Source organism: Bombina bombina, chromosome 4 (assembly GCF_027579735.1).
Source record: "Bombina bombina isolate aBomBom1 chromosome 4, aBomBom1.pri, whole genome shotgun sequence".
NCBI lineage: Eukaryota > Metazoa > Chordata > Amphibia > Anura > Bombinatoridae > Bombina > Bombina bombina.
The window spans coordinates 254,127,851-254,153,605 of record NC_069502.1 but is presented as its reverse complement, the minus strand read 5'-3'; the positions used below and the strand labels follow the sequence as shown (position 1 = coordinate 254,153,605).

Genomic DNA, 25,755 nt, shown 5'->3' with positions numbered 1-25,755 from the left:
CCATAGGGCCACTGGACACTGGTTAATTGGCTTACTAACTTTACAGAAAAAGAGCTACCATCTTACCAGATCATCAATAATATCCTGGATTCGTTTCTTGGCAGCTTCTACACATTCCTTGGCTCCCTTAAGTGTAACACGGTCACTCTGCACTCCTGAACGAGGGAAGCTAACAGTAACTCCACCATACTCCTCAGCAATTTCTCTAAGAACTTGCCCCCTTCGAATCACAAAGTGACGGTGGTTGTTTTGGGTCCACAGACATAAAATCCTCAACCAATGTTATCTGAAATTGGAATGAGAGACCGTTTAAAAGAGGTGGGGGGGGGGAACCACACACACCGACTTCTAAAAAGTGGATCACAACAAACATATTGCCAAAGTTAAAACTAAGAAAAGTTAAAGTAAATAAGCTTCAAATCTTCGATAAAACTTGATGTAAATAATGTTGCTTAGACAACATTATCCCATTTGCCAAGAACAAGCTTATCAGTCAAATCTTACCAGGCTTTTGATAAGGAACTTCTAGCTCTTTCTGAGCGTCCTTTACTGCTTCCTCTGTGCCCCACAATTGTAATAAGCTGTTGGTCCTTGTCTTCAGCAGTAGGGAATATGATTCTAGCACCTGTCTAGGTTCGCGTACCTTACGGATGTTACCTCCCCCTTTACCAATTAGGAAATCTTGTGGTATTCTGGTTTAGCCAACAGTTCAGCAGTGAAACTTCTTATTTGCTGTAATAAAAAAAAAAAAAATATTCATAATCTAGTTTTACTTCTAGTCAAGCAATGACAAACATATATTGGAGCTCTAAAGCTAGGCATCTTACCTTCTCCTCAGCAGCTGTAGAAGTTGTTTCTTTGCTCTTTCTACATCCTGTGCTGGTCCTCTGATAGTCACTGTGTCACTGCCAGAGCCTTCGCTGGGGAAGTGGATGTGAACTCCCCCACACTCCTCCATGATAGAGCGAATAAAACGTCCCTTAGCCACCAATAAGGAGTTGTGCAACTTGGAAGGAATACTAACTTCCAATTCTGTGATGTAGCCTAGGAAAGAAAAGTATTAATATATTTAAACTATTAACAAGGTTAATCTATTTCACATGAGTAGCACCAGAATTTCCAACTGTACACCTAAAATTAGAACATGGAACATTTTCTAACATAATTAAACTTTTACAGAATATGTTTCTAGGTGCATAAGAATGATTCCAGTTCTTTCTGAATGGCCAGGATTCTGTCCCTTGCAGCCTCACAGTTAGGCCTCTTTCCAGTGATAACAATCATTCTGAGTTGCTGTTCTCGGCAGGACAGATCAATTTTAGTGTTACATTCTTCACGGATCTAAAAATGGAGATAACAGTCAATAAGAATGCTAAGAGGCATAGAAATAAAAAAAAATTCTAGTCATGCCAATTAACCTTTTTAATGTTGGCACCCTCCCTTCCCGATATGTTCTTATGAAACTGCTTAAAAAATCGGCTACGGATATAGTATAACTGTTTTCCCACATGGAAGGACAAAAAAAAATCAGATTAATATGCTATTGTAATCAAATGCTGGCACACACCATTTAGAAGTTCACATATATATAATAAATTGAGGTTATCTAAAGGAACCATTAAATAATAAAACTGTACATATTTAAGTGTAATGTTTACATATAAAAATCTTTTTTAAAAAGGAAATTTATGCTTACCTGATAAATTGGTTTCTTTTTACGATACGATGAGTCCACAGATTTCATCCTTACTTATGGGATATCGCCTCCGGGTCAACAGGGATGGCGGTCAAAGGGCACCATCCAGCAGAGCTGTATATATAGCTCCTCCCTTCCCTCCCACTTCGTCATTCGACCGAAGTTAGGAAGAGAAAGAAAAGCCAAGGTGCAGAGGTGACTGAAGTTTAACAAAATAAAGACCTGTCTTATAACAGGGTGAGCCGTGGACTCAACGTATCGTATAAGAAACAAATGTATCAAGTAAGCATAAATTTCCTTGTCTTTACAAGATACGATGAGTCCACGGATTTCAACCTTACTTAAGGATGAAAGGGGGGGACAAGACAGGGAACCTAAACGTAAGGAACCACTGCTTGAAGAACTTAGACTTTCTCCCAAAAACACCTGGACGAGGCAAAAGTATCAAAATTTGGAAAATTTAGAAATCTGTTCAACAGAAGCATCATTTTTGAACGCCATGAGAAGCCACAGCCCTAGTGGAATGAGCCGCAATTCGATCAGAGGCTGCTGTCCAGCAGTCTCATATGCAAAACAGATGATACTCTTCAGCCAAAAAGAGGTAGCCGTAGCTTTCTGACCCCTACGCTTCCCAGAAAACAGAACAAACAGGGAAGATTGACGAAAATCCTTAGTGGCCTGTAAGTAAAACTTCAAGGCACAGACCACGTCCAAATTATGTAACAGCCGCTCCTTCTTAGAAGGATTAGGACACAAGGAAGGAACAACAATTTCCTGATTAATATTCTTATTAGAAACAACCTTAGGAAGGAAACCAGGTTTGGTACATAACATCACCTTATCAGAATGGAAAATAAGATAAGGAGAATCACATTGTAATGCTGAAAGCTCAGATAGTCTTCGAGCAGAAGAAATAGCAACCAAAAATAAAACTTTCCAAGATAATAACTTAATATCTATGGAATGCATAGGTTCAAACGGAACCCCTTGAAGAACATTAAGAACTAAATTCAAACTCCAAGGAGGAGCAATTGGTCTAAACACAGGCCTGATTCTAGTCAGAGCCTGACAAAAAGATTGAACATCTGCCAGACACTTGTGTAACAAAATAGACTATGGAGAAAAGGTTGTCAGCAAGTTCCATAAAGGGACAGATTTCTGCTATCAATCTTGGAGAAAAGAGAAAAATCCTGGGAATCCTAATCCTACTCCATGAGTAACCCTTGGATTCGCACCAATAAAGATATTTACGCCATATGTTACGGTAAATCTTTCTAGTAACAGAAGAAAAATAAAACAAATAAAAATAATAAAAATAAAAATAGACAGGTGACCTGGGATGTAAAGCCAGGATTCCCTATTCCTGTCCTCAATCACTCACTAACAAGGCACACTTGTTAGGATTACCAGGATGAGAAACAGGTGAACCTTCTCCTTTAGTGCAGACTCCTGGATCCAGCCACATTAATCCTCCACGTAACACAAGCCCTGGAATAAAGTGTCAGATTAGTGTGGCTCCCTAGCACGCTCTAGGAGTTTGAATGACCAACTACTGACCAACAGACAAGCAAAGAGGATTGCTGTATGCCATAGTATTAAGTCTGTTGGGTGACTGAATTGATCCCAGCCTACCTCTATAGCATCATTGGAGATGCTTCACCAAATGTGAGTCTAAACTTTATATCCTACTGGTGTGATATTACCCTTGCCATACAATACTAGGCATATAGGCTTTTTTGTGCTTTATATCTTATACAGACCCTGTATCAAATCGGGAGGTCGGTCTGCTGGGTGACTGTTATAGATCCCCAGACTGTGTCAATTGCACCTCTTGGGGTGGCTTTAATACATGTGAGTGCAATAAATTATCATATAGATCATCCTCTGGAACCTGCAATATTGGGCCATGTGGCGCATCTGTTTTTTGTTTGTTATTTTAGCTTTCTAGTAACAGGCTTACGTGCCTGAATCATGGTATCTATGACCGAATCAGAAAACCCTTGCTTAGATAAATTAAGCGTTCAATCTCCAAGAAGTTAGCTGCAGAGAAACTAGATTCGGATGATGGAAGGGTCCCTGAATGAGAAGGGCTTTCCTCAATGGAAGCTTCCACGGGGGCTGGGATGACATGTCCACCAGATCGGCATACAAAGTCCTGCGAGGCCACGCATAAGCGATGAGTATCACCGATGCCCTCTCCTGTTTGACTCTAGCAATCACCCGGGGAAGGAGAGCAAATGGAGGAAACACATAAGCTAGGCTGAAGGACCAAGGTACTGACAAGGCATCCATCAGCTCGGCCTGGGGATCCATGGACCGGGACCCGTATCTCGGAAGCTTGGAATTCTGTCGAGATGCCATGAGATCCAACTCTGGTCTGCCCCATCTGAGAATTAGGTCAGCAAATACCTCCGGATGGAGTTCCCACTCTCCCGGATGGAATGTCTGTCTGCTCAGAAAATCTGCTTCCCAGCTTTCCACCCCTGGGATGTGGATCGTGGACAGATGGCAAGAGAGACTCCGCCCACTGTATTATCCTGGCTACTTCTGTCATCGCTAAGGAACTTCTTGTTCCCCCCTGATTGATGTAAGCCACCGTAGTTATGTTGTCCGACTGAAATCTGATGAATTGGGCCGAAGCCAACTGAGGCCAAGCCTGAATAGCATTGAATATTGCTCTCAACTCTAGGGTATTGATGGGAAGGAGAGACTCCGCCTGAGTCCAGACCGACTGAGCCCTTAGGGAATTCCAGACTGCTCCCCATTCTAACAGGCTGGCATCCGTTGTCACTAACACCCATGAGGGTCTGCGAAAGCATGTCCCCTGGGGATAGATGATCCAGCGACAACCACCATATAAGAGAGTCCCTTGTCTCCTGATCCAGATGTATTTGAGGAGACAAATTTGTATAATCTCCATTCCACTGTCTGAGCATGTTCAATTGCAGAGGCCTGAGATGAAACCGAGCAAATGGAATGATGTCCATTGCCACCACCATCAATCCAATTACCTCCATGCACTGAGCCACTGACGGCCGGGGATTGGTCTGAAGGGCTCGGCATGTGTTCAGAACCTTTAATTTTCTGACCTCCGGCAAAAATATTTTAGTGGATAGAGAGTCGATTAGAGTTCCCAAGAAAGGAACCAGTCTGTGGAACTAGAGAACTCTTCTCCAGATTTACGTTCCACCTATGAGTCCTCAATAAGGACAGAACAATGTCGGTATGAGACTTTGCTAGCTGATAAGACACCTGGATCAGAATAATGTCCAGATAAGGCGCCACTGCAATGCCCCGCTGTCTCAGAACCGCTAGCAGAGACCCCAGAACCTTTGTGAAAATTCTGGGTGCCGTGGCCAGACCAAAAGGAAGAGCCACGAACTGAAAATGTTAGTCCAGAAAGGCAAACCTCAGGAACTTGTGATTATCTCTGGATAGGAACATGAAGATATATATACTTTAGATCCACGGTAGTCATAAATTGACCCTCCTGGATCAATGGAAGATGGGACTCTGAGAAACTTGTTTAGACTCTTGAGTTCTAAGATAGGTCTGAAAGTTCTCTCTTTTTTGGGAACTAAACAGATTTGAATAAAATCCCTGTCCCCGTTCCTGAATTGGAACGGGACAAATTACTCCCATGGAGGATAGGTCTTACACAGCTTAAGAACGCCTCTCTCTTTATCTGGTCTACAGACAATCGAGAAAGAAGGAATCTTCCTCTGGGGGAAGAATTTCTGAACTCCAGTTTGTATCCCTGAGATACTATATCTATGGCCCAAGGATCTTGAACGTCTCATATCCAAGCCTGGACGAAAAATGATAGTCTGCCCCCCACTAGATCTGGTCCCGGATCAGGGGCCGTCCCTTCATGCTGACTTCGTGGCAGCAACGTTTTTTTTTGGGTTGTTTGCCCTTGTTCCAAGCCTGGTTGGGCCTCCACGTGGACTTGGGTTGAGAATAGCCCCCCTCCTGCTTAGTGGAAGGGGAAGAGGGGGTTCCCTTGAAATTTCGAAAGGAACGAAAATTACTCTGTCGACCCCTGTGATTTGATTTCTTATCCTGAGGGAGGAGGTGACCCTTACCTCCCGTGATATCAGAAATAATTTCTTTCGAGTCAGGACCAAACAAGGTCTTTCCCTTGTAAGGGATAGCCAAAAGCTTAGTTTTGGATGACACGTTGGCAGACCAGGACTTCAGCCATAAGGCCCTACGTGCTAAGATGGAAAATCCTGAGCTCTTAGCCGCCAACTTAGTAATTTGCAGAGAAGCGTCAGTCACAAAAGAATTAGCCAGCTTAAGGGCTTTAATTCTGTCCTGTATCTTCTCCAAAGGAGTCTGTTTTAAGAGATTCCTCCAGAGCATCAAACCAATAAGCAGCCGCCGTGGTAACCATGACGATGCAGGCTGCTGGTTGTAAAAGCAACCCTTGATTAACATAAAGTTTCTTAAGAAGACCCTCTAGTTTCTTATCCATAGGGTCCTTAAAAGCACAACTATCCTCAAAAGGGATAGTAGTTCGTTTAGCCAAAGTGGAAATCGCACCTTCCACCTTAGGAACCGTCTGCCAAGAATTCCTGATAAAATCCGCTATGGGATACATCTTCCTGAAAACAGGAGGAGAGAATGGTATACCTGGTCTCTCCCATTCTTTAGCAATAATTTCCGAAGTTCTCTTGGGAACTGGAAAAACCATCTGAATAAGAAGGGACTTCTAGATATCTGTCCAACTTACTCAATTTTTCTGGAGGAACCACGATTGAATCGCAGTCGTCCAGAGTCATCAAAACCTTCATTAACAGGCGGAGGTGTTACAATTTAAACTGGAAAGCCATTACTTCTGAATCCGTCAGTAGCAGGGCGCTATCCGATTCAGAAAGCTCACCTTCAGATAAGGGCTCCAATTCTGATCCCTGTAAAGGCATATTTGACCTTGCTATTAAAGCATCCAAAGTCGTATTGGCCACAAGGTTGTCCTTCCTTCTGCGTTTGCCTTGCAGTACGGGGAAGGCAGACAACGCTTCAGAAAGTGTAGAGGACATAACAGCTGCTATGTCCTTTAGAGTAAATGCAGGTGAAACTGCAGAGGTACTGGACTGTGTCTGGGTAGGCATTAGGGACTGAGATGCTTGGTGAGAAAGATGTAGCATACTCTGATTCTCATCGTTAGAACCTTGAGAAGCATCCGCCTTATTTAAATCTGTATCAAAAAACATTTTTCAACATTTGCATTCAAACATAGTGAACATGCAACATTCATATCCATGTTAGCATAAATAAAAACAGACTTGGTCTTGACTTGCAACCAATGTTAAATAAAGACCTCTGAATAAAGTGTGCAGCTGTATCTTTAAAAATGAACCATCAAAGTGACAGATGATACACACAAATCACATTAAACCAAAGAGAGGAAAATAAAAAGCAAGTAATATGACTTTGAAAAAACATAACGTTAAACTATGCCTCTGCGGCCTCAACAGCTCTGCTGAGGCGCCTACCTGCCCCCTCGAAGTTGTCTCCGCTTTCATACACTGCCTAAGACCGCTTGCTCCTATAACATAAAACCATGCGGTCCTGGCAGACCGTGAAGCTCCTATCACTCAACCACGCTGCGTATTACGGAATGTAGCTGCGCAACAACCAGAGCGCGGGAGAAAAATTCCGCCTTCGTGGGCTCACTAACTCCTCGCGTCAGTTATCGGGTCTCCCCTCAAGAACCGTGAGCCGTATGTCTCTGCGATCGCAGTGCAAAAGCCATGCGGTCTCTACTCTCACCCACGCTTGATTCTGTCAGAGAAAAAGCGCTCTCTAGGTGTACAAAACCCATGCGGTACTCTGACAGTAATACACACACCGGATCCATAAACACCGGAGGCATGCTCTGCTTTTAGGGTCAGACATGAATAGCCCCAGTGTCAGTCCAAGTCCATATGCGCTCCCACATATTCCCATAAATGTGTCCTGAATGTCCCAATCTATCCACCCCCACAACACCTGTAGGGAGGCCGTGAGTAAAATTAGGGGTTCACAGAAATAAAGGCTGCAGTGATTCCCGAGTTAAGGCTGTCCCAGAAAAAAGAGCTGCACATACCTTGGTGCTGATTAACAGCATGAGTCGTCCCACAGCAATGAAGAAGTCTTCTGTATCTTCTTGTCATTCTGTGGAGACATACAGGGCCTTCGTTAGAATTGCTAAGACCATATTGAGAAGGGCAGCAGACAGTATGGGAGGCGCAGTGAGAAATTAATCCCACCAGTTTCCAATGCTTTAAAGCCACCTGTAGCTCTGCTAACAAGAGGCTGACCAGGTCCTGGCTACACCTTGTAATAAATAGTACTCACTGGCACCATTTAAAAAAAAAAAAAAAAAACTAAAAAAAAAAAAAAAACTCTTGATTGAAGAAACTAAACACCTCACTTTACCTCTTTCCTATTACTAAGACAGGCAAAGAGAATGACTGGAGTGGGAGGAGCTATATATACAGCTCTGATGTGGTGCTCTTTGCCTCCTCCTGTTGACCAGGAGGCGATATCCAATAAGGATGAAATCCGTGGACTCATCGTATCTTGTAAAAGAAACATCTACTTTCTACATAACTGTAAAGGATGAATCTTTAGCAGGAGTAACTATTCTTTTCTTTCATCGTTTACATAAAGTCTCTAATTGCTCCATATTTGCGATCTTAGTGACAACTACTGTATATTAAAGGAAAAGTCTAGTCAAAATTTAACTTATGATTTTTCATGATTCAGATAGAGCATGAAATTTTAAGCAACTTTATAATTTACTCCTATTAAGATGGCGGGGACAATTTGGGGGGGGGGCGGCGAGGGAAAAGAGCGGTTTGAGAGGGGTCAGGAAGAGAACAGGGGGATGGGATGTGTCAGGTGGGAGGCTGATCTCTACACTAAAGAGAAAATTAACCCTACAAGCTCCCTAATTAACCCCTTCACTGCTGGGCACAATAATTGTGTGTGGTGCGCAAAGGCATTTAGCGGCCTAATTACCAAAAACCAATGCCAAATCCATATATGTCTGCCATTTCTGAACAAAGGCGATCCCAGAGAATCATTTACAACCATGTGTGCAACTATTGCACAAACGGTTTGTAAATAATTTCAGTGAGAAACCTAAAGTTCGTGAAAAAGAGTTTATACTTAACAGATAAATTCCTTTCCTTCCGGATAAGGAGAGTCCACAGCTTCATTTCTTACTGTTGGGAAATGCAACACCTGGCCACCAGAAGGAGGCAAAGACGCCCCATCCAAAGGCTTAAACATCCCTCCCACTTCATTACCCCAGTCATTCTGCCGAGGGAGCAAGGAAAGGTAGGAGAAACATTAGGGTATAAATGGTGGCAGAATAAAAAAATAAATAGGGGTACCGCCCAAAGGCAAGAAAAATTGCGGCGGGCGTTGACTCTCCCTAGCCGGAAAAATCCAAAGGACCCTGAATGACTAACGGGAGGGAACAAAAAGGAAGAGACAGACCCTATTCCGAGGGCATCACAGCCTGGTAAATTTTTCTCCTGAAAACTGCTTCAGCCGAAGCAAAAACATCCAACTTGTAAAATTTTCAAAAAGTATGTAAGGAGGACCAGGTAGCCGCCTTACAAATCTGATCGATAGAGGCCTCGTTCTTAAAGGCCCAAGAGGAAGCCACTGCTCTAGTGGAATGAGCTGTTATCCTCTCAGGCCTATGTCCTGCTGTCTTGTAATCTAAATGGATGACACTCCTGAACCAAAAAGATAGGGAAGTCGAAGTAGCATTCTGCCCCTTACGCTTCCCCGAGGAAGATTGTCTAAACTCCTTAGTAGCCTGAAGATAGAACTTCAAGGGACGAACCACATCCAAATTGTGAAGTAAGCGTTCCTTTGATGGAGGATTAGGACACAAGGAAGGAACCACAATCTCCTGATTGATGTTGCGATCTGACACAACCTTAGGAAGAAACCCTAATTTAGTATGTAAAACTGCCTTACCTGCATGAAAAAAAAAAAAAAAAAAAAACAGAGATAGGGGGCTCACATTGCAAAGCAGAGATCTCAGAAACTCGGTGTGCAGAGGCAATAGCCAATAAAGAGAACCGTCCAAGATAACTATTTAATGTCAACGGAACGCAGAGGCTCAAGAACAAAACCTGCTGCAAAACCCAAAGAACAAGATTTAGGCTCCAAGGAGGAGCCCCAGATCTAAGCACAGGTCTGATCCTAACATTTGGAAGCTCAGCCAGTCTCTTGAGCAATAAAACAGACAAGGCCAAAATCTGTCCCCTCAGGGAACTAGCAGAAAGAACCTTCTCCAGCTGGAGAAAAGATAAGATTCTGGCAACTTTAACTCTGTGCCAGGAAAAACCATGCTCTTCACACCAGAATGAGTAGGTCCTCCAGACCTTGTGGTAGATAAGCCAAGTAACTGGTAACTGGTTTACAAGCATGAAAAAAAAAAAAAAAGTGTATCAATGACACTCAGAGAAACCTCTCTTGGCTAAGACTAAACGTTCAATCTTCACGCAGTCGGCATCAGAATCTAGATTTTTATTAACAAATAGACCTTGTATCAGCAGGTCTCAGCAACAAGATATCTTCCACGGAGGAGATGAAGACATCCTAACTAGATCAGCGGACCACATCCTTCACGGCCACTATGGAGCAATCAGGATTATGGATACCCGCTCCTGCTTGATGCGGGCCACCACTCAAAGAAGCGGCAATAGAGGAAAAATATATAAGTTTGAAACTCCAGGGCACTGCTAGGGCATCTATTAGATCTGTTTGGGGATCCCTCGACCCGTACTTGGGTAGCTTGGTATTAAGACAGGATGCCATGAGATGTATCTCCAGCGTCCCCCACTTGCTGCATATCTCTACAAACACCTCAGGATGGAGAGACCATTCCCTTGGATGGAAGGCTTGCCTGCTGAGAAAATCTGCATCCCAGTTGTCCAAACCCGGAATGTGGATCGCTGACAGTGAACAGCTGTGGGCCTCTGCCCACTCCAGAATCTGAGATACTTCCTTCATCGCCAACTTCAGGTTCCTCCTTGATGGTTAATGTAAGCCACCAAGGTTATATGTCTGATTAAAATCAAACTGGGACGAACCCAGAAGTGGCCAAGCCTTCAAGATTGCCCGTAGTTCCAAAATATTGATCGGGAGGGATGACTTCTCCTGAGTCCACAACCCCTGTGCCTTCCTGGCACCCCAAACAGCTCCCCATCCTGATAGGCTTGCGTCCGTAGTCACAATCTCCCAGGATGGTCTGAAGCATGTTCGTCGGGACAGATCTTGCCAGAGCGATTCTCTCGTCCAGCTGTCTAATACAATCTTTTGAGACAGATCTGAATGATCACTGTTCCACTGCTTCAGCATGCACAGTTGTAAATGTCTGAGACTGAACCTGGCAAAATGAATGATGTCCATGCAGGACACCATGAGACCAGTCACCTCCATACACAGCCACAGAGGGACTCAAGGAGTTCCAGAGGGCAAAACTGAACTGAACTGAAGTTAGCTTGCAACGTCTCTGGTCTGTTAGAAATATCCTCATGGATATGGAGTCTATTATAGTACCCAGGAATTCCACCATGGTACTTGGGATAAGAGAACACTTTTCCATGTGATCGAAGAAGACTGAGAAGGGACTCTGGTGAGAATTCTTCCAAAAAACGAAAGGATGGGGATACTGCAATAACCTGAGTTGTTGCAACTGTTAGAAGAGCCCCCAGAACCTTCGTAAAGATTCTTGGAGCAGTAGCTAGGCCAAACGGAAGGGCAATGTATTGGAAGTGCTGGTCCAGGAATGCAAACCTCAGGAACTGAAAGTGTTTCCAGTGGATTAGAACATGAAGGTAAGCGTCCTTCAGATCTGTAGTGATCATAAACTGGCCTTCCTGAATTAAAGGAAGGACGGACCTTATCTTCTCCATCTTGAAGGGACTGAGAAATTTGTTTAAGCACTTAACGTCCAGAATTGGGCGGAAAGTTCCCTCCCTTTGGGACCACGAAAAGGTTTGAATAAAACACAAAACCTTTTTTTTAGATAGGCACCAGGACAACAACTCCTGAGGAGGATAGATCCCGAACGCACCCTAGAATGGCATCCCTCTTTTCTGATCTGGTAGACCGATTCGAGAGAAGGAATTTGCGCCTTGGCGGATAAGATTTGAAGCCTCTCTTGTATCCCTGAGATACTACCTCCAAGACGTCCTTGAACCAGGCGTCTGAAAAGAGACAGTCTGCCCCCTACACGATCCGATCTCTGATCAGGGGCCGCCCCTTCATGCAGATTTGTTTTCGGCGGGCTTCTTATTCTGCCTGGATTTATCCCAGGACTGAGCTGGCTTCCAAGAACTCTTGGGTTGCTCGGGCTTGGAGGATTGTTGTCGTTGGGATTTGTTAGAACGAAAATTAGAAGATTGTCGTCCCTTAGACTTGTTCTTATCTTGCGATAGGAAGGCACCCTTGCCTCTGGTAACCGTAGAAATAATGGAGTCCAGATAAAAGAATTAGCAATTCTCAGAGCTTAATTCGGTCTTTAATATCCTCGAGGGGAGACTCCACCTCAATGAGTTCCGACAAAGTCAGCAGTAGGTAGCCGCTCCGGCAACCGCCAGTTGAAACAAAAAACTATGTTAAAATATGTTCTCAGAAAGGTTTAATTTTCTTATCCATCGGCTCTCTAAATGAAGAGCTATCCTCAAGAGGTATAGTAGTACATTTAGCAAGCGTAGAGATAGCACCATCCACCTTAGGAATGGAGCCCCACAAATCCAGTTGAGAGTCCGGGACCAACCCTTTAAAAAGTAGGCGAGGGGGAAAAGATACAACAAATTCTTTCCCATTCATTCTTAATCATGTTCGCCATCTTAACCGGCACAGGAAAAGTCAAAGGAACTTTACTCTTCGTAAATTCTGCCTAATTTAGGTATCATAGAGGTTGCAGAGGCCACGCTGCCTGAAAAAACGTAGACAGAACCTCCTTTAATAAAAAACGCAAGTACTCAATTTTAAATCTAAAAATGGACTGTTCCTCTGCAGCAGAAGGCTTAAACTCTGTAGCTTTTGAGGGTGAAATTTCTGAGTCCTTAGTGTTTAACTCCTCATCGGATAACTGGAACATAATAGCTAAATCAGATAAATATTTAGATGGCTTTGGGTCAAGAGAGCTATGTTTAACCTTTCTCTTGTGTTTGTTAGAGCGAGGTAATGCACTGAGGGTCGCAGACACCGCCGTTTGTAACTGCACTGCAAAGTCCATAGAAAGAAGGTCCCCTCCAGATGGAGGCATATATGTGCTACGGGGAACTGCATGTGGAGTGGTTAATGTAGCAAGGGTAGTAATCTCACAGGACGCAGAGTCCTGAGAGGTAGACAGCGCAGACGGACTAAGAACCTTAGCAGGCTTGTCTGCCTTCTTAGACTTTAGAACCGTGTTAAGGCATGTGGAACATATTGAGTGGGCGGGAAAACTACGGCCTCATCACAATATAAAACAGGTATTTAGTACAGAAAGAGTACCTTTTAACATATCAAAGTCCTCCATAGCTCAGGTTACACCCACAGGACACAAACTTTATTATAGAAAATTGCACCTTTATACTCCCAATGGCTGGGGACTCACCACCTCCTAGACCCAGACAGTTAAGAGGAAACGCTCTCCTCAGGTTCAAGTCTCAGCCGGAATAGAGGAAATGAACATAGACCACACCCGGTAACAGTACTTTCCCTGTTATTACAAGTACAGCAAGTAATAGGAGCTGTGCAACACTTTCAAAAACTAAAGGGAAACTTAAGTGAAACCTGTTTGTTCCAGCCAAAAAACGTCTTAGTCCAGGGGGGAAAAAAAAAAAAATCACACAAAGCAGCATGTAAATACACTGATTAATTAACCCCAACAGTTCAATAAACCCCCTTCAGAGGATATTAACCCTGGATCCTATCAAGGAGCCCACACTGTGACCCTGTTATAGCGTTTCATGTGTAAAAATTGAAAGATTTACCTCCAGGATCCATGCTGTGGAACAGAACATAGCCTCTAAAGTGTGAGTCTTAAAGCAGCGCTCCTGACATGGACTTGAGTGAGAGAAAGCAGGCAGTGAAACTCGTCAACACTGATTGCTTAGGAGCTGTTAGCAGTAGTCTGGATGGTTTTGCAGAAAAACTTTCCCTCTATCTCCAGGCTAACTTTCATCAATACTCACTGAAAGGTTGACATGACTACTTAAAACTCCAGTCCTATCTCGAAGGGCAGATACCCTTTTTCACGACTCTCCGAATCTTCTGCCACCTTGTAACGTGACGAAAGGCAAAGAATGACTGGGGTTATGAGGAAGTGGGAGGGATATTTAATCATTTGGCTGGTGTGTCTTTGCCTCCTCCTGGTGGCTAGGTGCTGTATTTCCCAACAGTAAGGAATTGAAGCCGTGGACTCTCCCAATCTTAGGAAGGAAGAGTTGCTGAAAAAGTGATTTTTTTTATTTGATCGCATTTGGAGGCGAAATGGTGGCATGAAATATACGAAAATGGGTCTAGATCAGTGCTTTGGGATATTTAAGGGACACTGAACCCAAAAATTTTCTTTCGTGATTCAGATAGAGCATGCAATTTTAAGCAACTTTCTAATCTACTCCTATTATCAAATTTTCTTCATTCTCTTGGTATCTTTATTTGAAATGCAAGAAAGTAAGTTTAGATGCCGGCCCATTTTTGGTGAACAACCTGGGTTGTCCTTGCCGATTGGTGGATAAAATCATCCCCCAATAAAAAAGTGCTGTCTAGAGTTCTGAACGTAAAAAAAAAAGAAAAAAAAGAAGCTTAAATGCCTTTTTCAAATAAAGATAGCAAGTGAAGAAAAATTGAGAATAGTAAATTAGAAAGTTGCTTAAAATTGCATGCTCTATCTGAATCACTGAATAATAAAAAAAAAAATTCGTTCAGTGTCCCTTTAAGGGTTATTCAAGTGTTCTATCTAGGACGCCAACACATCAAAAACTCCAATCTGACGTCACTTGATTACAGACATCTGATTGGTCCGTGTCTCAGTGAGTGACAGGATACACAACTAATCAGATGGGCACTGTAATCGCCTATCTTCACTATCTATTTTGCCTCCACCTGAGGGGGGTTCAAGGGGGGGGGGGGCAAAGCCCCCCTTTTAAACCTCATTCTCCAAGGTTTACGTGGGGTGTATGCCAGAGGATCGGCGGTGCGCCCCCCAATACAGGCAAAAAAAAAAAGGATAGTGAAAATATGAAAATATAGAGTCACTGGAAGTGACGTCACATTAGAGTTAGACAGAACACAGGGATTCCTGACAGATAGTGTTCTAATGTAACCATTGCTATTTTTGAAGAAGAAAAAAAAATGGTTTGGAAATGACAAAGTGATACTTGTACTTAATGCCCTATAACTTGCAAAAAAAAAAAAAAAAAAAAAAGATCATGTAAACATTGGGTATTTCTAAACTCAGAACAAAATTTAGAAATTTAGCATGGGTGTTTTTTTATGGTTGTAGATGTGTAACACATCATATTTTATAAAAATTTTTTATAGTAAATTATAAGATATGATGAAAATAATAATCTTTAGAAAGTCCATTTAATGGCGAGAAAAACTGTATATAATGTGTGGGTACAGTAAATGTGTAAGAGAAAAATAACAGCTAAACACAAACCCTGCAGAAATGTAAAAAAATAGCCCTGGTCCCAAATAGGAAAATTTAAAAGTGCTGTGGTCACTAAGGGTTTCAAATGTGACAGTCTAGTCCAAATTAAACGTTCATGATTATGATGGGGCATGCAATTTTAAACAAAAAAAACTTTCCAATTCACTTTTGTCAAGTTTGCTTTGTTCTATTGGTATTCTTAGTTGAATGCTAAACCTAGATGGGCGCATACACTAATTTCTAAGCCCTTGAAGGCTGCCTAAAATCTGAATGAATTTGACTATCTTTTTAAACAATAAAAATTCTTGAGTACTGTCCTTTTAACTGGAACCAAGCACCCCACTTACACAAAACTTTAGCCTTTAACCAAACCTTTATTCAAAGGAAATGTTTGTAAAGCAGAGATATTAAAACTTTCCATTCCAAACATGTACAAAAGGTGATACAATCAGTACTGGTAAATTTTTTACATTTGTCCAACATTCTTATTAATGTGTACCGTCTAGGACATAAATCTGCAAATTTACATCCAAGGTATAAAAATATGATCAAACATGCTTGTGTGTTCAGATGAGAACAGATAAAGGTTTCTGAGCAGCCTATTCTAGATCACATGCTCTATTCAGACCTAAATATCTGCTTGGTAGGGCTGCACGATTAATCGCATATGCGATTTAAAATCGCGATTAAATCGCCGCGATTTTAAACCCGCAAGGAGTCGCGATTTTTTCCTACATAAAAGAAACCTAATTTATGTAAGAACTTACCTGATAAATTCATTTCTTTCATATTGGCAAGAGTCCATGAGCTAGTGACATATGGGATATACAATCCTACCAGGAGGGGCAAAGTTTCCCAAACCTCAAAATGCCTAAAAATACACCCCTCACCACACCCACAATTCAGTTTAATGAATGGCCAAGCAGTGGGGTGATAAAGAAAGGAGTAGAAAGCATCAAAAGGAAATTTGGAAATAATTGTGCTTTATACAAAAAAATCATAACCACCATAAAAAGGGTGGGCCTCATGGACTCTTGCCAATATGAAAGAAATTAATTTATCAGGTAAGTTCTTACATAAATTATGTTTTCTTTCATGTAATTGGCAAGAGTCCATGAGCTAGTGACGTATGGGATATCAATACCCAAGATGTGGATCTCCACTCAAGTCACTAGAGAGGGAGGGAATAAAATATAAACAGCCATAATCTGCTTAAAAAAATTACTCCACAACCCAAAAATATAAGTTTATTTCATTTGAAAAAAAAAAAAAAAAAAAACTTAAATCAAAAGCAGAAGAATCAAACTGAAACAGCTGCCTGAGGAACTTTAATACCAAAAACTGCTTCCGAAGAAGCAAATACATCAAAACGGTAGAATTTAGTAAATGAATGTAAAGAGGACCAAGTTGCCGCTTTGCAATATCTGATAAACTGAAGCTTCATTCTTAAAAGCCCACAAAGTGGAGACTGATCTAGTAGAATGAGCTGTAATTGTCTGAGGCGGGGCCTGACCTGACTCCAAATAAGCTTGATGAATCAAAAGTTTCAACCAAGAAGCCAAGGAAATAGCAGAAGCCTTCTGACCTTTCCTAGGACCAGAAAATAAAACAAATAGACTGGAAGTCTACTTGAATCTTAGTAGCTTCCACATAATATTTCAAAGCTCTTACCACATCCAAAGAATGTATGAAACTTTCCACAGAATTCTTAGGATTAGGACACAAGGAAGGGACAACAATTTCTCTACTAATGTTGTTAGAATTCACAAACTTAGGTAAAAATTAAAAAGAAGTCTGCAAAATTGCCTTATCCTGATGAAAAAAAAAAAAAAAAAAAAAATCAGAAAAAGGAGACTCACAAGAAAGAGCAGATAACTCAGAAACTCTTCTAGCAGAAGAGATAGCCTAAAGGAACAACACTTTCCAAGAAAGTAGTTTAATGTCCAAAAAATGCACAGGTTCAAATGGAAGAACCTGTAAAGCCATCAGAACCAAATTAAGACTCCAAGGAGGAGACATTGATTAAATAACAGGCTTAAGAAGAACTAAAGCCTGTACAAAACAGTGTATATCAGGAAGCATAGCAATCTTTCTGTGAAATAAAACAGAAAGAGCCGAGATTTGTCCTTTCAAGGAACTTGCAGACAAACCCTTATCCAAACCGTCCTGAAGCAACTGTAAAATTATAGGAATTCTAAAAGAATGCCAGGAGAATTTATGAGAAGAACACCATGAAATGTAAGTCTTCCAAACTCTATAATAAATCTTTCTAGAGACAGATTTACAAGCTTGTAACATAGTATTAATCACAGAGTCAGAGAAACCTATGACTTAGTACTAAGCGTTCAATTTCCATACCTTCAAATTTAATGATTTGAGATCCTGATGGAAAAACGGACCTTGAGATAGTAGGTCTGGCCGAACGGAAGTGGCCAAAGCGGGCAACTGGAAATCCAAACCAGATCCGCATACAAAAACCTGTGTGGCCATGCTGGAGCTACCAGCAACACAAATGATTGTTCCATGATGATTTTGGAGATAACTCTTGGAAGGAGAACTAGAGGCGGGAAAATGTAAACCAAGGAAGTGTCAGCGCATCCCCTGCTTCCGCCTGAACATCCCTGGACCTGGACAGGTATCTGGGAAGTTTCTTGTTTAGATGAGAGGCCATGAGATAGATTGTTCAGTTGTGGGGTCTTCCAGAGATCTAAGAAAACACATCTGGATGGAGAGACAACTCCTCTGGATGTAAAGTCTGGATGCTGAGATAATCCGCCTCCCAATTGTCTACACCTGGGATAAGCACCGCAGATATTAGACAAGAGCTGGATTCCACCCAACAAGTATCCAAGATACTTTAATAGCTTGGTGACCGAGTCCCACCCTGATGATTGACATAAGCCACAGTTGTGATATTGTCTGTCTGAAAACAAATGAACGGTTCTCTCTTTAGCAGAGGCCAAAACTGAAGAGCCCTATGAATTGCACGGAGTTCTAAAATATTTATTGGTAATCTCGCCTCTTGAGACCCCCAAACAGCTCCCCAACCTGAAAGACTTGCATCTTTTGTGATCACAGTCCAGGTTGGCCGAACAAAAGAAGCCCCTCAAACTAAACAATGGTGATCTATCCACCATGTCAGAGAGTGTCGTACATTGATTCAGCATACAAAGCTGTAGAGGTCTCATGTGAAAAGGAACAAAGGGGATCGCGTCCGATGCTGCAGTCATGAGACCTAAAACTTCCATGCACATAGCCACTGAAGGGAATGACTGAGACTGAAGGTGCCGGCAGGCTGCAACCAATTTTAAACGTCTCTTGTCTGTTAGAGACAGAGTCATGGACACTGAATCTATCTGGAAGCCTAAAAAGGTGACCCTTGTCTGAGGAATCAAGAAACTTTTGGTAAATTGATCCTCCAACCATGTTTCCAAAGAAACAACACTAGTAGAATTGTGTGAATCTGCAGTACGCAAAGACTGAGCTAGTACCAAGTAAGGAAACACCGCAATACCCTGTTCTCTGATTACAGAGTAGGGCACCCAGAACCTTTGAAAAGATTCTTGGAGCTTTTGCTAGGCCAAATGGAAGAGCAACAAATTGGTAATGCTTGTTTAGAAAAGAGAATCTCAGAAACTGATAGTGTTCTGGATGAATCTGAAAATGAAGGTATGCATCCTGCAAGTCTATTGTGGACATATGTCCTTGCTGAACAAAAGGCAGAATAGTCCTTCAAGTCACCATCTTGAAAGTTGGTACTTTTACATAACGATTCAAAAATTTTTAGATCCAGAACTGGTCTGAATACATTTTCCTTCTTTAGTACAATGAATAGATTTGAATAAACCCCCCAAACCTTGTTCCTGTGGAGGAACTGGCATGATTACCCCTGACTCCAGGTCTGAAACACACTTTAGGAAAGCCTGAGCTTTTACTGGATTTACTGGGATACGTGAGAAAAAAAAAAATTCTTCTCACAGGAGGTCTTACTCTAAATTCTATTCGATACCATTGAGAGAAAATGCTCTGAATCCATTGATTTTGGGCAGATTTTATCCAAATATCTTGAAAAACCTTAATCTGCCCCCTACTAGCTGAGCTGGAATGAGAGCCGCACCTTCATGCTTACTTAGGGGCAGACTTTGGTTTCCTAAATGGCTTGGATTTAATCCAACTTGAGGAAGGCTTCCAATTGGAAGCAGACTCCTTGGGGGAAGATTGAGTTTTTGTTCCTTATTCTGACAAAAGGAACGAAAATGGTTAGAAGCCTTAGATTTACCCTTAGGTTTTTAATCCTGAGGCAGAAAAAACTCCCTTCCCCCAGTGACAGTTGAAATAATAGAATCCAACTGAGAACCAAAATAAATTACCTTGGAAAGAAAGAGATAGTAATCTAGATTTAGATGTCATATCAGTATTCCAAGTTTTAAGCCACAAAGCTCTTCTAGCTAAAATAGCTAAAGACATGGATCTAACATCAATTTTGCTAAAATCAAAAATTGCATCACAATAAAATGATTAGCATATTGCAATAGGCGAATAATGCTAGATAAGTCAGAATCCAATTCCTGTTGCGCTAAATTCTCTAACCACAAAGTTGATGCAGCCGCAACATCACCCAAAGAAATAGCAGGTCTGAGAAGATGACCTGAATATAAATAGGCCTTCCTTAGATAAGATTCAAGCTTCCTATCTAAAGGATCCTTAAAAGGAAGTACTATCTTCCATAGGAATAGTGGTAAGTTTAGCAAGAGTAGAAATAGCCCCATCAACTTTGGGGATTTTTTCCCAAAACTCTATAGATTTTGCTGGTAAAGGATACAATCTCTTAAACCTTGAAGGAATAAAAGTACCTGGCTTATTCCATTCCCTAGAAATCATATCAGAAATAGCCTCAGGAATAGGAAAAACCCCTGGAGAAACTACAGGAGGTTTAAAAACAGCATTAGACTGAACATCAATAGGACTGGTTACCTCAATATCCAAAATAATGAACACTTCTTTTAATAAAGAACGCATATAATCTATTTTAAATAAATAGATAAGTAGATTTGTCAGTGTCTGAGGAAAGATCTTCTGTATCAGATAGATCCTCATCAGAAGAGGATAAACTATGTTGGTCATTTGAAATTTCATCAACTAAATGAGAAGTTTTAAAAGACCTTTACATTTATTAGAAGGTGGAAATGCAGACAAAACCTTCAAAATAGAATCAGAAACAAATTCTTAAAATTTACAGGTATATCATGCACATTAGAAGTTGAAGGAACTACAACTGGCAATGTGCTATTACTGATGGATACACTAACTGCATGTAAAAGTTTATCATGACAACTATTACAAATGACATTCGGCGAAATAATTTCTACACTTTCACAACAAATGCACTTAGCTTTGGTAAAACCGATGTCAGGCAGCAATGTTCCAGCAGAAACTTCTGAGGCAGGATCAGATAAAGACATCTTGCAAAATGTAAGAAAAAACATAAAAAGCAAAATTATCCATTTCCTTATATGACAGTTTCAGGAATGGGGAAAAAAAGCAAATAGCATAGGCCTCTGATAGTGAAAAAAGCAAGAGGCAAACATCAATGGGGTATTGAAATAATGAAAAAGTTTAGCGCCAAGTATGACGCACAACGTAACCTAAACTTTTTGGCACCAAAAATAACCGGAAATGAAACTCGCGTCACTAATGACGCAACCGTGTGAAAATGACGAAGTTGCGTCAGACGTATTTGTCCGCGCCAAAAAATATTTTCGCGCCAAGAATGATGCAATAAAGTTTAACATTTGACGCACCCGCGGGCCTAATGCCACCCGCAATTTGCAAGAAATAGTCAATTGAAAAAAAGATTAAACCCCAGGTAAGAAATTTTTTTCTATAAAAGATGTTTATATTACCCAAGTATGAAACTGACAGTCTGCAGAAGGAAATACATGAACCTGACTCATGGCAAATATAAGTACAATACATATATTTAGAACTTTATATAAATGCATAAAGTGCCAAACCATAGTCTTAAGTAATAAAAAAACATACTTACTAAAAGACACCCATCCACATATAGCAGATAGCCAAACCAGTACAGAAACAGTTATCAGTAGAGGTAATGGTAAATTGAGAGTATATCGTTGATCTGAAAAGGGAGGTAGGAGATGAATCTCTATGACCGATAACAGAGAACCCATGAAATAGACCCCCGTAAGGGAAATCATCGTATTCAATAAGTGATACTCCCTTCACGTCCCTCTGACATTCGCTGTACTATGAGAGGAATCGGGCTTCAACAATGCTGAGAAGCACATATCAACGTAGAAATCTTAGCACAAACTTACTTCACCACCTCCATAGGAGGCAAAGTTTGTAAAATTGAATTGTGGGTGTGGTGAGGGGTGTATTTATAGGCATTTTGAGGTTTGGGAAACTTTGCCCCTCCTGGTAGGATTGTATATCCCATATGTCACTAGCTCATGGACTCTTGCCAATTACATGAAAGAAATTCCTTTAGAAGTGGCTGCAACGCATTCATTTATTTGTGATTCCTTGCAAACCAGCTCCATCTAGTGGTTGCTTTTAGCACACATTTGTAAAATGGCTCTTACTTTCACTTTCTGTTCTGAGAAGCAGCAGATCAAACTAGAAATCTAAAAGCAGAGCCCATGCAGGAATGAAGAGCAGAGAAAGCCACTTGCTTATATTTCCCCCTAGGGACGTCTGCAGCCTGAAACTTAGGGTATGTAAACATTATGGAACCTCACACAATCTCCTTCTCTCTGAGAAACGGCTTAAATACATGGCAGATGCAGTTAACCCCGCGGCACTCCCAAAAAGGCAAAAACTGCAGTCCCCTCTGCTATTAGCTGCTGGGTTAACTTAACTGCATCTACAATTTATTTTATATCAGCAAGGAACAGCATTTCTGAAAGGAGCAGCCCCCCACCCCTACTGCTATATGCCTGTAATGGATTCCTGGACAGGAGCAGGGCTCATTTTCAGTCAAATTAAAAGGTTTAAAAAAAGAAAAAAAAAAAATATATATATATATATAAATATAATATAATAAATCTTCAACAATAACCAGACAGAATTTCTTCAAAAAACAAAACACAAAACATGTTCTGAGGAAGGGGAGGTTCACTCCCCAAAACGTCAATAAATTTGACCCCTGTTTTTTGAAGAAATCCTGTCTGGTTACTGTTATTGTTGAAGATTGTCTATTTCACAGAACCTACACAAATTCTCTATATCTCTATATATATCTTACACTGCTTCATTTGTTAATCATACCACCGTCAACAGTTGGAATGACTGTCCAAGAAAACATGACAATGTTGTGTCATAAGACCTAATAACTGGCTAGTGGCTACTATTTAAATCAAATCACAGGCAGCAAATTTTATTTTAACTATTTTGTGGTTTGTATTTTTATGCTCCAAGAGTGTATTGACATTGAGAAAAATGTACATTAAGATTCTGTAGTGTTAAATGTTATAATGCAAAATGAAGGTGTTAGTCATTTATAAGAAAATAGCAATTAAATAGCAATCGCAGGTTTTATTAAAAAAAACAAAAAAAAAACACAACAGAATTTATGCTTACCTGATAAATTACTTTCTCTTGTGGTGTATCCAGTCCACGGATTCATCCTTTACTTGTGGGATATTCTCATTCCCTACAGGAAGTAGCAAAGAGCACACAGCAAAGCTGTCCATATAGCTCCCCCTCTAGCTCCACCCCCCCAGTCATTCGACCAAAGGTTAGGAAGAAAAAGGAGAAACCATAGGGTGCAGTGGTGACTGTAGTTTAAACAAAAAATTTTTTTACCCGACTTAAATTCCAGGGCGGGCTGTTGACTGGATACACCGCAATAGAAAGTAATTGATCAGGTAAGCATAAATTCTGTTTTCTCTTGCAAGGTGTATCCAGTCCACGGCTTCATCCTTTACTTGTGGGATACCAATACCAAAGCTTTAGGACACGGATGAAGGGAGGGAACAAGACAGGTACCTTAAACGAAAGGCACCACTGCTTACAAAACCTGTCTCCCAAAAATAGCCTCCGAAGAAGCAAAAGTATCAAATTTGTAAAATTTGGCAAAAGTATGCAGTGAAGACCAAGTCGCTGCCTTACAAATCTGTTCAACAGAAGCCTCATTTTTGAAAGCCCATGTGGAAGCTACTGCTCTGGTAGAATGAGCAGTAATTCTTTCAGGAGGCTGCTGGCCAGCAGTCTCATAGGCCAAACGGATGATGCTTTTCAGCCAAAAGGAAAGAGGTAGCAGTCGCTTTCTGACCTCTCCTCTTACCAGAATAGATAACAAACAAGGAAGATGTTTGTCTGAAATCCTTAGTTGCTTGTAAATAGAACTTTAAAGCACGAACTACATCAAGATTGTGTAATAGACGCTCCAGGCTTGGTACGCAAAACTACCTTATCTGCGTGGAACACCAGGTAAGGTGAATCACACTGTAAGGCAGATAATTCTGAAACTCTTCGAGCAGAAGAGATAGCTATCAAAAACAAAACTTTCCAAGATAACAACTTAATGTCTATGGAATGTAAAGGTTCAAACGGAACCCCTTGAAGAACTGAAAGAACTAGATTCAAACTGCATGGCGGAGCCACAGGTTTATAGACAGGCTTGATTCTGACTAAAGCCTGAGCAAACGCTTGAACGTCTGGTACCTCTGCCAGACGCTTGTGTAACAGGATAGACAAAGCAGATATCTGTCCTTTTAAGGAACTAGCTGACAATCCTTTCTCCAGTCCTTCTTGGAGAAAGGACAATATCCTGGGAATCCTAATCTTACTCCATGAGTAACCCTTGGATTCACACCAACAAAAGATATTTCCGCCATATCTTATGGTAGATTTTCCTGGTGACAGGCTTTCTAGCCTGAATCAGAGTATCTATAACTGAGAAACCACACTTTGATAGAATTAAGCGTTCAATCTCCAAACAGTCAGACGTAGAGAAACTAGATTTGGATGCTTGAACGGACCCTGTATTAGAAGATCCTGCCTCATTGGCAGTGTCCATGGTGGGACAGATGACATGTCCACTAGGTCTGCATACCAAGTCCTGCGTGGCCACGCAGGCGCTATCAGAATCACCAAAGCCTTCTCCTGCTTGATTCTGGCAACCAGACGTGGGAGGAGAGGAAACGGTGGAAAAACATAAGCCAGATTGAAGGACCAAGGCGCTGCTAGAGCATCTATCAATACCGCCTTGGGATCCCGGGACCTGGACCCGTAGAGAGGAAGTTTGGTGTTCTGATGGGACGCCATCAGATCCAACTCTGGGGTGCCCCATAGCTGAAACAGCAGAAGTCCAGCACAGCAACGTATTCGGATACAAAGATGATACGGGAATCTTTTTTAATTTTATCTTTCTTTTGGTTTAATAGGGTCTCTCTAGAAATTTACTTTGCATATTGTATTTCCTTATCAATTAATGTATTAGGGTAACCTCTACTTAGAAATCTCTTGCCCATCTCGTTCATCCTAGCATCAATAATGTTCTCATTTGAGATAATCCTGCGAACTCTAAGGAATTGGCTATGGGGCAAGGCTTTAAGTAAAGGAGGATGGGCACTATTGAAGTGCAGTAAACTATTTCTATCTGTCTCTTTACGATGGAGATCTACTATTAAGGAGTTCCCATTTTTAATAATTTTAGGGTTACATACCACTTTTGATACATTGTTGCCCATAGGATTAAATTAAAATGTTGCAATAGAGCGCCACCTAGTGGTACTTGCCTATATATAGATTAAAAATTATTGTGTTTGTATGCATGATTAAGGAAAGTTGTTCCGAAACGTTGCTGCTATTCCTGTGTAAAATTTGGGAATAAATTTACCTTTGCTGTCACTCTCTTTGAACTTTTTTTGTATGCTGTTGGAGTCCTGAGTGTAGCTCCTGGGTGAATCTGCATATTTCTGACCGTTGCTGTGCTGGACTTCTGCTGTTTGTTTCATTGACTTTTCACTCATAGTCCGTTGCACCTAGGTCAGTTGAAATCGATAGTGTGAATTAATACACTAAAAATGGATTTTACACAGAACGAACTAAAAACTTTCTCCTACACCGATTTGGAAGCTGCTAGGATTACCACCTTAACGAAAGGTTCAAGAGATTTCCTAAAAAGCACCCCTAACGATACTACAACTAAAGATTTTGAAAAGCTGAAAAAGAAACGGCTGGCTTACGACTTGCACGCTTCAACTTTAGCGGAATATCACAGAGTGAAGCGAATTCCTAGAGGTCTGCGAATGAGCGCTAGACCTACACTTATGAAAGATAACACTACCTACTGTGACAAGTTTGAGCAGATACTAAACAAATGCTCTATGGACTTAATGGTGCTCACAGTAGAATGCCTCACTCA

The 25,755-nt window shown here is 41.2% G+C and overlaps 1 protein-coding gene across 1 annotated transcript in view; it reads right to left on the bottom strand.

The window, feature by feature from the left end:
• HDLBP (high density lipoprotein binding protein) overlaps positions 1–25,755 on the bottom strand; it is a 131,067-nt gene that overhangs the window by 34,588 nt on the left and 70,724 nt on the right. The window contains 10 exon segments of the mRNA XM_053709899.1: positions 68–246; positions 248–286; positions 505–522; positions 524–565; positions 567–629; positions 632–679; positions 682–734; positions 829–1,044; positions 1,197–1,341; positions 1,419–1,479. Coding sequence (XP_053565874.1) covers positions 68–246; positions 248–286; positions 505–522; positions 524–565; positions 567–629; positions 632–679; positions 682–734; positions 829–1,044; positions 1,197–1,341; positions 1,419–1,479 — 864 coding nt within the window.